Source organism: Equus quagga, chromosome 13 (genome assembly GCF_021613505.1).
Source record: "Equus quagga isolate Etosha38 chromosome 13, UCLA_HA_Equagga_1.0, whole genome shotgun sequence".
NCBI lineage: Eukaryota > Metazoa > Chordata > Mammalia > Perissodactyla > Equidae > Equus > Equus quagga.
Window position 1 is genome coordinate 73,103,844 of NC_060279.1, and position 15,215 is coordinate 73,119,058.

Here is a 15,215-nt window from a genome sequence, read left to right on the forward strand (position 1 = left end):
TTGTGTTCCCCCATTGGGTACCAAATAAAGATAATAGTATTTAGCCTCCCACTGGGAGTCCTCCATGATCTGAGACTAAGAAAGATTTTCAGCTTCTTTCAGTTCCTTCCTTTCGCGTGTCCTGTACTTCAGCTCACTTCTTATAACCATCCTCTGTTCTGCCTCTGTGCATTTGCTCAGCCTTGATGCCTCCCCTTTCATTTTTATGGATAAATCATGTTAACTGTTCTTTGAAGTCAAGATCTGTCAGTTTCATCTTTTGATCCCTGAATGTATAATTGAATAGACATACTTGACAACTGGCAGAATCCACATGTTCTCTGATCCATGGGTTGGAGGCCATTATGGTAGGAAAGGCTAAGTGGGAGTCCCCGGAACTCTCCCTTCCTACTGAGAGAGCAAACTAGAAGCAATACTGCATGCCTGAGGAACGTGCGGAAGTTAGTGCCGCCCTCAGAGACTTGGAAATGCGAGAGTAGAGCTACCTATCATATGCTCCCTTAATTCACTTAGAAAAAGTGGAAAGTTCAGGTGAAGTTTGGAAAATAACTGTACTTTCATAAACTTAATTAGGTGTTTACACTGATCGCAGATTCAGTCCCAGATGTAGTATCTTTATGCAAATGTTGTATTTTTATGCAACAGAATCCCTGACCTTGGTATGCAGCTGTTGACGTAGCTGCTGCTTTTCCTTCCTACCAATTCGCAAGGACCACCAGAAGCAGTTTGCTTTCACCTGGCAGGGCCCCCAGTACTCCCGCACAGTCTCGCCTCAGGGCTGTGTCAGTTCCGCCACCTGCCATGATATGTTTGCGGAGATTCTCATGATCCTGATGGTCCGTTAAAACATCGTGTTGCTCTATCCCATTACATTATGCTGTTTGGATCTGATGCTTAGGGAGTAGCAAATACTACAGATGCCTTTGTAAGACATGTGAACACGAGGATGGAAGATGAACCCCACTCCTGACAAATGGTTCAGTCACGGTCCAGTCAAGAGACAGAATCCACACAATAATCTGAACGGGGGAAATTTAATCTACATAATCATTAACTAGAAAGAGGGGGTTACCTGCCAATGGGTGAAAGAAGACTCTAATGAATGCAGAAATAGCTGGTGTAGGAAGTGCCGCTACTGCCTTTGGGGCTGAGAGAAGGTACCCTTAGAAGGAGCAGCCTGGGAGGAGTCCTCCCCGCCCTGCAAGGCTGGGATGCACCTCAGTGGAGGAGGGCGTGCTGTGGCCCGCAGCTCAGCAGAGCCCTGGGGTGCGGGAAGCTGCCAGCTGATGGCAGAGGACCTCGCTGAGGGTGAGCACCTCTGGGTCTCCTGCTCCCTGGAGGCAGCAGTGTGGTAGGAGGAAGAAAAAAATCATGCTGACCCCAAGAGAGAGGCCCTTTCCCCTGCCCAGCCGCGCACTCCCTCCAGCGCCCTCTGTTGACAAAGCCGCCGCTGCGTTCATCCTTTCAAAGAACCAGCTGTCGTTGCTTTTCTCCATTGTGTGTTTTCTGTTTCATTGGTTTCTGCTCTTATCTATATTGTTTCCTTCCTTTTACTTACTTTGGGTTTATTTTGCTCTTTCTACCCTAGCTTCTTCAGGTAGAATTTTAGGTTTTTTCATTTCTCTGCTGAAATCTCCTATCTTTTCCTCACAAGCGTCTTTTCCTGTCCCTTACTGAGCATAGTTATGGTAGCTGCTGCGTTCAAGTCCCAGCCTGATAGATAATCCCAGCATCTGAGTCATCTCAGAGTTGGCGTCTGTTGATTGTTTATTCCCTTGAGAATGGGTTCTCATTTTTCTGGCTCTTTTTTGTGTTGAGTAATTCTGGATTGCATCCTGGACGTGGTGAGTGGCACGTCGTTGGGGCCCTGCAGTCTCTTACTGCTTCAGAGTGTTGCTCGGAGAGTTTCAGCAGGCACTGGACTTGGGCAGACTCAGACTGCAGGCTGTCACACCTGCAGCTCAAACCTCCGATCAGTCCTTGAAGCCTTAGGTACAAGCATGCCTGCTTCCAGGGTCAGTCACAGGCTTGAGATGAGTGGGTACCCATACATTTAGGGGTTCTTCTCTGTGTCTCATCTTTCTGAGACCACCGCACATTTGGCAGTCCTGGTTGCTCCAAGACACTGACTCCAGTGGCCAGAAAGAAAGACAGGATTTTCTCTAGGAGGTTCAGCTACCCAGAGGTGCTGCCCTCCGGCTGCCTGCAGATAGAGCTACCAAAGAATGGAAAAATTCTATGTGGGATGCTAGTTCAACTAGCAGCTTCTTCCCCAAATCTGCCTGCTTTCACTCGGTCTGCAGAGCCCTCAGGCAGTTGTTTTCCTTATTTTGTCCGGAGTTTGCAACTGTTCCTTGCAGGAGGGTCAGCTTGTTAAGAGCTTCTTCCTCCCGAGATGCAGACACCTCACTAAAGCTCTTCCTTTCCTTCTCTCTGCTCTTGGTTGATTGCCCCCCTCTCTGTAGCTCACTCCCTCTCTCCCTTTCTCCCTCTCCCTTGCTCCCTCTCTCCTCCACTCCTTCTCTCCTTGCCTGTCTTTCCCTCCTACTCCGCTCTCTCTGAAGCTTGCTGCTGTGATCCATGCTATATTTCAAAGGTTCCTTCTCAGGGGCATTCTCTTAATTCTGAGTTACCATCATTGTGGCCTCTGAGTCCTGATAAGCCCATGTTTGAAAGCATTATAACTAAAGGCATACTATTGCCTTGTCCATTACAAAAATTACTACCCCTTTATGATGCCTGCTATGTACTAGACACTATGTGAAGTACTTTGCATTGGTATTTCATTTCATCCTAATAACAATGATTTGAGGTTGTTGATGGCGTCTGGTATCCGCACTTTACAGATGACGGTACAGAGACTGGGTTAGCTAAATTGTCCAAGGTCAATGGGGTGATAAATGGTAGAAAAAGAAATGCAAGATCACATGCCTTTTATATCTTTTTATGAGAAGGAGCTAAGACATGATCCAATTAAGTTTTCGTATAGTTTGATTTCGTTTGAAGCCTCAGCATTATATAAAATAGATCACCTGTGATTATTTTTCTGAAACCCAGGAACTCTGAATCATTGATCTGCTTTGGACCAAATTTGGTAGATCATCTGCATAGACCAATTTCTTCAGCTTTGTTTAATTTTTCCAGGAAGGCATTACGTTAAATTCTCAACTCTACAAAATTATTCCAAAATATTGTTGTATTCTGTTGTGTTTTTCAACAGATAGTCTCATCATGTGTGTCTTCGTTTAGAAGCGCAGTTACTCTTGTAAGCGCACATGGCCCGTTAATGGATTTGCTTGCCGGAGTTGCGTTCCTCTCCCCTGGGGTTGATCTTGGGCGTGTGGTTCAGCTGCAGGTGAGGCATCAGATACTCAGCAGCATTGTTCGGTTCGGAACCTGGGAAGAATTTAAGAGTCGAAGTTTAGTTATTTATGTTCAGCCCTGAAGACATAAAATGTGAATAAGCCAGTATTGTAGTTTGACATCTTCACACTCTCTCTTTCAAAGGCCTGTTCAGGTGCCCATTTTCACTTTTCAGTGGGAGCTCTTAGGTGTTTCCCTTTTCCTGTTTATTAGAGGCATGTTGGAGGCGGTGGCCACACTGTATTCCCAGTCCCCCCAAAGTGCTGGGTACCAGTCAACATTCAGATGTTAGAAGAATCAAATGTTAGGTGAAGGCGTTTAGAGATATGGTGGCGTATATTAGCTTTGCTTCTGAGTTGTTATATTATCTTGGACAAATCATTTTGCTTCCATATTTCTTGGAATTCAAGACATGGAAGCTACTACCTTATAACAATCGGGAGAGAGTGTTCATTGAAATAGGAGTGCTGTTCTTAGTGAAATAATTTTACCTTTGTATCTAATGTTGAGATGCTCAGATCTGAGCCATTGGCTTCTTGGACACTTCATGGCAGAGAGTTAGAGATCCTAAGAACAGTGCCTGCATACCTGTTCACTCCAGAAATGCGAGCAAGCCTGGACTCGGGAGTTCTTAAGGGTTTAGATACATTTCCAAGATGTGACTGAGGACTGCTATGACCTGGCTGTATTTTAAGCCATGAAAGGGAAATTGGTCAGATTACCTTGAGTGAACATTATTACATAGCAGAGTCTAATTGTTTTGTTTTGTTTTTTGAAGCCAAAAAAATCCTTGTACTGGGAGCCGGCCCCGTGGCCAAGTCGTTACATTCACGTGCTGCACTTCAGTGGCCCAGGGTTCGCAGGTGTGGCTCCTAGGCACAGACCTACACACTGCTCATCAAGCCATGCTGTGGCGGCATCCCACATACAAAATAGAGGAAGACTGGCGCAGATGCTAGCTCAGGGCCAGTCTTCCTCACCAAAAAAAAAAACAAGAAAACCTTATATTTTGAAATAATTTTGGATTTGTAGGAAAGTTGCACAAATAGAGTTCCCATAAGCCCTTCACCCAGCTTCTCCTAATGTTAACATCCTACATAACTATAGTGCAGATATCAAAACCAGGATATTTACGTTGGCACACTATTACTAAGTAAACTGCAGACTTTACTCCAGTCTCACCAGCTCGACCCCTAATAGCTTTTCTCCGTCTGCTCCAGGATTCCATCCAAGATCCAACATTGCACTTCGTTGCTATGTTTCTTTGGTCTCCATGAATCTATGACAGTTCCGCAGTCTTTCCTTTCTTTCCTGACCTTGGTACTCTTAAAGATTATTGGTCACTTTTTTTAGAGGCTGTCTCTTAATTTGGGTTTGTCTAATGATTTATCGAAATTAGGCTGAGATTATACCCTTTTGGCAGGAAGACCACAGAAGTGATGCTGTGCCCTTCTCTGTACCACGTCAGGGAGAATGTGGTGTCAGGGTGTCTTAAAACTGGTGACGCAGCCTTGGTCACCTGGTTAAGGTGGCATCTGTTGGGTTTCTCCATTGTAAAGTTACCATTTTGCCTTTGTAATTAATAAATATCTTGGAAGAGAAAATTTGAGAATATGCACATACACTGTTTCTCCTTCGACTTTCACCACTAATTTATCACCTATCTATCCACGAACTAGCCTGCAGTGGTTATTTCTGTGGTGTTTGCCTAATGGTGATTTTTGTTTCCCTCATTCCTTCCTCATTTGTTAACTGGAATTCTGTAAAGACGACTTGTCCCTTCTCCCTATTTTTTTTAATGTATTTGATTATTTATTTTCATCAGTGTGGACTCATGGATGTTTATTTTATTCTGAGTTATAAATCTCATACTGTCATTATTTTGTTGCTTGATTTGTTCCAGCAGTGCCCACTGGGTGCTATTTCATACCAGCCCCGGTGTCCTTTTGATGTGCCCCTGTCCTTTTTTAAGCGCTTCCTATCTGGCAGCACAAGATGCTCCAGGCTCCTCTTGTATTTTCTGTCAGCTGTGGAATCAACCACTTCTTCATGGAGCCCTGGATCCTTCTAGTGGTTATTAAATTGATTTTAAACAGACCTGCCAAGGCAATTTAGTGGGGAAAGAAACGTCTTTTCAGCAAATGATGCTGGAACCACTAGATATCTGTATGGAAAAAAATGAACTTTGACTCTTACCTCATACCATACATAAAAGTTAACTTGAAATGTATTGTAAGACCTAAATGTAAAAGCTGAAACCATGAAATTTCCAGAAAAGAGCATAGGAGGAAAATCTTTGCAACCTTGGAGTAAGCAAAAATTTCCTAGAAGGACACAGAAAAGATGAACTATAAAAGAAAAAAAGGATAAATTGGAATTCATTAAAATGAAAAACTTCTGTTCTTCAAAAGGCTCCATTAGGGGGCTGGCCCCGTGGCCGAGTGGTTACGTTCGCGCGCTCCGCTGCAGGCGGCCCAGTGTTTCGTCGGTTCGAATCCTGGGCGCGGACATGGCACTGCTCGTCAGACCACGCTGAGGCAGCGTCCCACATGCCACAACTAGAGGAACCCACAACGAAGAATACACAACTATGTACCGGGGGGCTTTGGGGAGAAAAAGGAAAAAATAAAATCTTTAAAAAAAAAAAAAAAAAAGCACACTGTATTGAGTGTAAATTTAAAAAAAAAAAAGTCTCCATTAGGAAAATGAAAAGACAATCTACATGTTGAGAAAAGTATTTGTGATACACGTATCTGACAAAGGACTTATATTCCACAAATATAAAAAGTCTTAGAATTCAATAAGAAGATAGAAAACCCAATTTTAAAAACAAGTAAACTGGGGCTGCCCCAATGGCATAGTGGTTAAGTTTGTGCACTCTGCTTCAGCATCCTGAGGTTCGCCGGTTCAGATCCTGGGCACAGACCTACACACCGCTCATCAAGCCGTGCTGTGGTGGGACCCCGCACAGGAGAACTAGAAGGACTTAGAACTAGGATATATGACTGTGCACTGGGGCTTTGGGGAGAAAAAAAAGAAGATTGGCATCAGATGTTAGCTCAGGGCCAATCTTCCTCACAAAAAGAAACAAAAAACAAAAAAAAATGAACGAGCCTTTGAATAGACATTTCGCAAAAGAAGAGACGTAAAAGGACCAATATGCACACGCAGAAATGCCCAATGTCATTCGTCTTCAGGGAACTGCACATCACTAGTATGGATAAAATGAAAAAACCAACCGTACCAAGAGCCGGCAATAATGCCAAGCAGTTAGAATTCTCATGCATTCCTAACTGGAATGCAGAATGGCAGAACACTTTGGAAAACAGTGCGACACTTCCTTGTTAAGTGAAATATACCTTTAACCATATAACCAAGCAATTCCACGGTGTCAGCTTACAAAAAAGATGTACGCTCTAATGTCCCAGACAGCTTTATTCACAATAGTCAGAAACTGGAAGCTATGTAAATGAGCATGAGCAGATGAATGGATAAACAAGTTCTGGTATATCCATATAATGGAATACTGCTTAGAAATAAAATGAAACAAATTACTGATGCAAGCAACAGCATGGACGAACCTCAGAAACATTATGCTGAGCCAAAGGAGCTGATTGAAAAGTGCATACTCTGCATGATTCAGTGTTTATGACATTATAGAACAGGCAAAACTCCTTCGTATAGTAACAGGAAGTAAACAGTGGTTACCCGGAAGTGGAGTGTGGGCTTGAGATTAATTGGCACAGCGCCTGGTGCTGTTGGTGGCTCACCAAGTTTTGTCTCTGTTAGTCTTCTAGATGTTGTGGTCATCCTTTTGATTTCCTTAATTTTGTCTGTCCGTTTGTTTTCAGGTGGATCTATCTTAATGACCAGAATTTATGCATCCCTGCCAGTTCTTCTTTTGTGTATGGAGCTGTACCCATAGGAGCCAGTATTTACGTAATCGGAGATCTTGATACAGGTAAGAGTGTTAGGGTGATTTTGTTGGAACTGTCTCCTAGTGATTCTGAGGCATGTGGTGTCACCTTTGCTTGCTCTCATGGTTTAGGTACCAATTACGACTACGTGCGTGAGTTTAAGAGAAGCACGGGAACCTGGCACCACACTAAACCACTCCTCCCCTCCGACCTTCGCCGCACCGGATGTGCAGCCTTACGTATTGCAAATTGCAAGCTTTTCCGCCTGCAGCTTCAGCAAGGCCTGTTCCGTATCCGTGTTCATTCACCTTGAAGAGGAGGCGGAGCGGAAGCAGAGCTCCTGACCAAGTGCACCACAACACGGCTTTCTGTGAGGGGGCAGAGTTGGCAGCTGGAACTTGCTCTGCGTGCCGGGCTTTGTATGGTAACTCCGGTGGTTTTATAATGCTTAGAGGCTAGAGCTGCAGCTCTTGTTTGGGAGAACACGTAACTGTTGAAAAACTACCTGGGAGGAATCAGTTCCTCCAGTTAGATGCAAACAAACAGAGGCTAGTAAATGTCAAAAGGAACAGGGAAGTGGGCATTGGTATAATGTAACATACTGACGTTAAAATACTAAGGTGCATTCTCCCTAAAGGGACCTCGTATCTGACTGACTGCTGTGTGCGAGTCCCTGGCTTTGGTAAACAAACAAACAAACATCCGTATATGCAAATCAACATATCCTAACATACCAAGATCGCTTTCTCCTGCACTTGGGACGAAACATTATGCCTGACCCTGCCCAACCAAGTAAGGTTTGTGCCTCAAACGTTAGATTGGACTGTATGCCAGCTCGTGTCCATATACTACTAGTACTCTGTCCTGAGAATCTTTTTAAACTATATTATGATGAATTGAAACTAAGATAAAATTTCTCTGATGACATTCTATCTTAGTAATCTAAAGATTTAATCAATTAATGAGTCAGGTTGCAGCCCTCCTGTGAATTTAAAGGGAGTCGCTAACTTCTGTGTTAATTAGATCAAGATATGTCATGCCATCATTTCTGGGGTAGTACTCTTGGAGTTGTGAAGGATCTCATGCAGTGACATTCTTCTTTTCAATTAATCAAAACCATTTTATAAATATGAGGATATAGTAAGTAGGAGATTTTAAAAAGAACGACCTGAGTCAGACGGAAAAAAAGGTCTGCCGTGACTAAAAAAAACTGTCCAGACAAAATATATAGGGATCAAAAACTTTTAAAAAGAATCTGTCTGAAAGCACACAAAGTCTTGTTTACTACTGTTTAGGATGAAAACTTGTCTTAGAATGCGGATCTTTGTTAAGAACCTAGTCTTTGTAGTAGAATTTTCTCAATGCCGTTCACTAGTCAGAGTTCTAGACAAATTACGTTACAGTAAAGTTTGGCTGGTAGAAAAAACTACCTCAACTTAATTGCATTCTGTTCACCGCAGAGCAAATCCCTGCTTTCCTCCTCCCGTCCCCTCCCGGCCCACTCTCCCGCTTCCCATTGAGGGGGAAGTCGGTCATTAGTAGCACTTACCTTATAAGGTATTTTGTTTTCCATTCAAATTATACCACCTTAGTGTGAAATCAGGGACTTCAAAGTGCTTGATTATGTCATAATTTGAATTTTATGCAATATCAGATTTCTAGTCAATTTAATATAGAAGTCTTCATTTTTAATTGTTTTCTACAGCTTTTGTTTTTCTGTTAGAATATGGCTCTAAGAAGCAGCATTTTGTCTTAATGGTTAATGTATCCTTTGGGTGTAAATTTAAGAACAGGAATTTCTTCTAGAAACTTCCTGTGTGAAATGTTTGTTTGCTATTAACTTGCATATGAGACATCGATTATGTTTTCCCACCACCAACAGAAAAAAGGGTGAGCAGTTCTTTTCTTACAGCTGTTGGTAGTCAACACAATGCTATGAAAGTTGCTGAAGGAGCCTTGCCTGTGGGGCTCTAAAGAGCGTTATTGGTGGCACGCTACCTCTGTCCTGGCAGAAGGTTCTGGAAGCAGAAGGTGTGAGGGTTTCTCTTCTCTGTCAGAGGCACTGGGCCAGACTTGCCACACATTTGTGTAACACAATCAAATTCAATAAGTCAATCAGAGCCAGCCTCGTCTCTTTGCACCGTGTGCCAGTCAGCTGTTGTCTGCACGCTTTCCCAACGATACTTGGATATTTTTTGATTGAAGCAGGCTGTGTGGCCACTGCAAAGAAAGAAAACTTTCTTTTTACGGTTAGATTTAGGGGAAACAAGTTGCTGAAAAGGTGAATTTTCTTTGGTAAAATACTTAGTACAGAGCAGAGCCGTGGCATTCAGAAGCTGCGGTTGTGGTACATTGAAGGAGTAACTGATGTCTTCTTAAAGCCATGGCAGTCAGCAGACGCTCTTCTTTTTCTTTTAATTTCTGAAGTTTGAAATTCTTCCCATCTATGCCAGACCTTTCCAAGGAGACATGCTGTTGTTCCGGAGTGAACGGGCCCCTCTTGCAGTATTGTCAGTGCCTGCGGGACTTGCTGAATTCATTTTATAGAAGTAGTTCTTTTTTCCTTTTCATTCAGTTCATTGACACTGTAGCTACAGAAATTAGGGAATATTTTTAAAAATAAATTAGCCGCATAATATGGGATGCAGTAACCAACACAAGCTGCTAAGTGCCAAACTGTTATTTTACAAATATATATATTTAAAAATATTATGTTGAAGTGTAGGGATGTACTCAATTTTATTATATCCCAAAAGTAATCATGACTTTTTGTAAATTACAGGTATTTCAGTATTGTGAAATAAGTTTTAACTCTTTTCATGCAGGTTTGTGTTTTAACATTCCACTTATGCCTTGAAACATCTTTTCCTGATCTTTTTTTTTTTTTTTTTTGAGGAAGATTAGCCCTGAGCTAACTACTGCCAATCCTCCCCTTTTTGCTGAGGAAGACTGGCCCTGAGCTAACATGCGTGCCCATCTTCCTCCACTTTATACGTGGGGCGCCTACCACAGCATGGCTTTTGCCAAGCGGTGCCGTGTCCCCACCCGGGATCCGAACCGGCGAACCCCGGGCTGCCGAGAAGCGGAAGGTGCGCACTTAACCACTGCGCCACCCGGCCAGCCCCTCCTCATCAATTTTTGATAATTCTTCTTCCATAAGGCACTTTTACCAGGCGTATGTTGGAATTGGCGGCTGAGGATAGATCTTAAAATGTTAGATATAATATCTTTGGGGGAAGTGCAATTTATTTTCATTATCCCACCAACAGAAGGAAAGTTGTCTCAGGTGAGAGTCAGTGAGTATTTCAAGGATCTCTCTTAGGCTATAGTCTAAAGTAGGCTGGTTGGTTTCTTTGTTTAACATCCAAATAGAGATTTTTTTTAACAATTTAAGTGTTTAATTTAAACTGAAGTGTTTTGGGGTTTCTTTGTGTGTGTGTGTGATAGTGCTTATATCCTGTGAGAGGAAAAAGTGTGAGAGAGAGGTGAGGGGGGAGTGTGTGTGTGTGAGTGAGATGTGACTTGGTAAGTCTGTCTGTGTATGTTTACTTTTTGAATTGTAGTTCCAAACTACATATATTACTGTCTCCTGGTGCTTCAGATAAATCCTTGAGCCTGTAGCCCTTCCGTTTCTACTACTGTGTTAAACTCATGTTGAGTGGAAATATTGATCTACTTGTAGTTTGTAGTCAGTTTTACTTGGTATTTGCATTTCTTTTCTTTAGTGGGATTAAAAACAGTGTTTACCAACTAGCAGTTGGTATGCTCTAAACATTTGGCCTAAGAAATTTGTAAATTCATTGTTGAGCTCATTATCTCATGATTTCGTTCCTGTCAGGAGCTGATAGCTAAAAGGGAGCTCTTTGCAAACTGCGCCCGTGAGCAAAGACCATGTGGGGCTGGCGGATCCTGTTAGTACTGAAGTGTGCTGCTCTACTGCACTATCACTTTGATGGGGCGCTTTCTGCACTCCTGCTTCGGAAGTGCCATTTTTATAATTATACGGGGGGAGTTCCCCAGGCCATGTCCAGGAAGTCCCTTCGTTCTGTTGACGTGGTCAGGATAAGGGCTGCCTTTGCTGTGGCATCTCAGTTCCTCACGGTAGTGCGTTAGGTTTTTAGAGAACTGTGTTAGCTGCCTGGGTCCATTGGGGTTCCATTTGGTGGCTTCCTACTTCAGTGTACCAAACCGGGGATCCCACAGCATTTTCTAAGGAACGCTAAAGACACTGCAGTATTACCTTCCAGAATGTCGGCTTTCTTGATTCAAGAGGAGGCCTCCTGTGGTCAGATGAAGACAGTTGATTATCTAGGGCAAGAATGAGGTGGCACTTTCACTGCATCAATTTAAAAGGTGCTGGAACCGCCTTAAAAAGCACCTGGTGGAAGGGCAGGGCGAGGCTGCTCTTGGCCAGGGGCTGCCCCTCGAGGTTGTGAGCCTTCGGGGAGGCAGCGAGAGAAGAGACTCTCTCTGCGCAGAAGAGCCTGCCCTGGGTTTCATCAACAAATGTTCATCGAGCGCTACTTAGGATTCTGCTTGGATTTGTGGGGAGCTCAGCAGCGAGGTGGATGTAGTCCTGCCCTCCCTCTAGACTACAGACTCCTCGTGGGCACGGCTCTGTTTTACTCACCTGCTAATGCCAGCGCTTGGCACACAGGAGGCAGTCAGGAAATGTCTGACCAGTGAATACAGGATGCATGTGATCAGAGCGATATTCTGCATGGGATTGAAAAGCAGTCTCCTAGAGTGAGGCATTTTGCTGGATTTTAAGTGAAAAACTTTGTACACAGATGGGCTGGCCTCCTAATAGAGAGTGGGAAATTAGTACAAAATAAAAAATGCCAAGTGCCTGCCATGGAGGACACCCAGCCCCGTGGTCTCCGGATGCTCTGTGGGAGTTTTGAGACCCTGCCCTCTGCACACCTAATAACACTGATCACATTTAGTGTTGGATTTATTTATTGCTCTTTATATGGGGCTCAGAGTCCTTTCCGGAAAGGGCTGTTTTGATCCTCACGTCTCTGTGCTGAGTGCAGTGCTCTCCGCTGGACCGAGCACGGGCTCTGAGGCCCAGGAGACACAGCTTCACTTCCCCCTGCAGATGTGAGTGGAAGCCAAAAGCCGAATCCGGGTCTTTGGATTATCATTTCACTGTTCAGCCTGTTAGACTTTCACTTAATTTTCTTAGACATTCAGGTATTTTTAATCATAATAATTTGTGGTATAACTTAAACCCCAAACATATCCTTTGCAAGTTGCACAGTTAGAAGCTGAGAGATCTTTGGTCGTCTTTGTCAGTTAGCTATAGGAAATGTAAGAATTTAGTAAGGTCGTAAGAACAGAAGTAGTAAGTGTTTGAAAGACACCTGTTTTTACTTTGAAAGAGCTGAAACTTCATTTAAACTTCCCTTTCTTACCATGCGTAATGAGTAACAGCAAAGACATCGTGTCTTAGAATGGTGACGAAAGTCTTTTGCTCGCTTTCTAATAATCGCTGAGGGAGTCTTGATAACTGGTTCAGAAATTATAGAAATGTGCGGTATGAAGCTGAGGAATGACGCACTTGCCCGTATCTGAGAAGAACGTGGGCTCAGGTCGAGAGCCTGTCCTGCCTACTGGCAGTGAAGTCTTAATAGCATTGAACCATAGATTTTTTCCTATTTTTTTGGCAAGCCAGCCAGTAAAACTTTTAAAATTTGTGTATGTTTCAGAAGTAATTGTGTTATTATTTTAATTTTAAACATATCTCAACCTTGTCTCCTTGCAGTAGTTGCATTTATGTGACACGTGAGGAGCTCAGCGAGGACCCTGTGTTCTTCGGTCTGATGCACACAGTTTAGGAAAGTTTGTTCTTTTCAGCTTTGTTATTGAAGTTCTCTAAGTGATTGGATTTTTAAGCTCCTTCCCTTTCTCGTGAAATCAGATATCTAATAAATAACGCACATTGCATAATTATCTAGTGAGAAAAGTCTGTTGCCTTCTCTTTTTTATTTTGAGATTAAAAACTAAACTGTTTAAATTGCTACTCAACTGAAGTTTGAGCTCATTATCCTTTTTTATATTGATGTCCTCACGGCCCAACCAAGCTGTCGTAAATCCTTAAATCACTGTGGTTTGTATTAGAGAAGGTGCGGTGGGAGAGATGACTGCCCAGAGTCTGGGCACACGCTGCAGAGGATGAAGTGGAGAAAGATGAGCCGTTTCCTAGGATCCATGTAAATAAATGGCCGCTGCGAAGAATTCACATCCTTAGTACATGTGGGTTCATCTATCTTTCTGGTTGGTGAATTATCTTTATTAGAACTTTATTTTTAGCATTTCCATACAAATCGTAGGTTTTGAAGAACCTTAATTGTCTTGTTCTTACTCATCAGTTACACATAAGGTGGACCTTAGAAGCTTGGGGTAAATTTTCTCAAGTTGAACCAGTGAGCTTGGTTTGACTGTGACTCTGCGGAGCCCGCCTTGTCGTGTTTCCTGTTTAATTGGAGGAGACTTACATGCGCTTATTCCCTTGTCCTTTGTGTTTATAGGAAAAACTCTGTTCTCACTACCTCATTATGTCGTGTTGTGCTTGATCCCCTGCCAGTTTAGAAGAATTCAACACATTCTGTCCTTTAACAAAAGCCTGGCAGCAAGCAGTAAGCGGCCTTGAGGAATACAATTCTCTGAGGCGTGTTTTCCATTTTACTACTTTTTTTTTTAATAGGCACTTTTAATCAGGAGGAACAATAATTCTCCTCGAGCTGCTGCGAAGTGATTACTTGAAACTCAACCTTAACTTTAAAGAGTCTTTAAAAGGCTATGTTTTCATAATGTAGGAAAGCAGTGCATTTAAACACCTCTGCTGTGTAAAATCGAGGGCTTGATTTCCATCCTTGTCAGGATCAGACAGGAGAATTTGTCCATCAGTAATCTGACCCAGTGTTTGGGATTTAGACGCTTGGGGCTACTGTTTTTCATTTTTTATAAGGTGCTATTGTGAGCAGTTTAAGGGTCTAGTAGGTGTATTTTCATGAATGTCTCCCAGGAATATGACTAGATTCCTCTTCTCTTCTAGTTCTGATAACCTGGGTTTAAAATGAAACCCTGAAGGTACTTCCTGAGGGCAGGGAGGAGGCTGACCGAACACACACAAGTGCATCACACTTAAACGCCTGAGTGGTCAGGTTCCCTCCGTGTGTCAGTGAGGCGTCCCCGACGCCCTCCTGGACGTGCCCTCTCTGCCCGCCGTGCCCGGCTCTGTCCTCCCAGCGTCTGTCCGCTGGCCTGGGAGCTGTGAGCCCCGCCACTTCTTGTAGACAGACCCTCCCTTCCGGGGGAGATTTCTCATAGGAATTACCCAGCACCCCTGGTGCCCCCAAAGAGTCATGCCCAAAAACCCTAGCATCCTAGGAGTGACTTACGTACTAGGAAAAACCTAAAAACTTGCCTGTCCTGACACGTTGACGAGATTTCATTTTTACGCTTGTGCTTTTTAGAGGAAAGGGCTTGCTCCTGACAGTAGAATGCAGACTTTCTCCTCAGATGACAGGATGTCAGCAACGCGTGGATCGGGCAGGAGGCCAAGAGACCTTTTTTTAAGTAATTTCTAAGAGAACCAAGGTTTACCCCCTTAAAGCCCCAAACTTTCTTATTTCCATTCTTTTGAGGAAAACATCTGTAAACATTTTACGTACTTTCCCGAGCGAACCTAGTAGTTAGGAGCATGTGTAGGCTGTGGTGCCAGGTGCCTGTGGTTTGAAGACTTCCACCGCAACTGCTTTGTGACCTTCTGTGACCTTCAGAAGCCCTTTAACTCTGCGGCTCGGTTTCTTACCTGGAGGAGGAAGGTAGCGGGCATTTCCCTCTTAGGGCTGCTGGGAGGACGCAGTGACAGAACCGAGATGAGCCTTGGGATGGCTGGGGCCTCGCACACAAATGGTGGTGGGTACG

At 43.5% G+C, this 15,215-nt stretch overlaps 1 protein-coding gene across 1 annotated transcript in view; it reads left to right on the plus strand.

Moving 5' to 3' along the window:
- The window catches only part of GAN (gigaxonin), a 50,145-nt gene extending 39,939 nt beyond the window's left edge, over positions 1-10,206 (plus strand). The window contains exons 10-11 of the mRNA XM_046682586.1: positions 7,215-7,324; positions 7,412-10,206. Coding sequence (XP_046538542.1) covers positions 7,215-7,324; positions 7,412-7,593 — 292 coding nt within the window. The 3' untranslated portion in view covers positions 7,594-10,206. The remainder of the gene's footprint in view (positions 1-7,214; positions 7,325-7,411) is intronic.
- Positions 10,207-15,215: the final 5,009 nt, after the last annotated feature.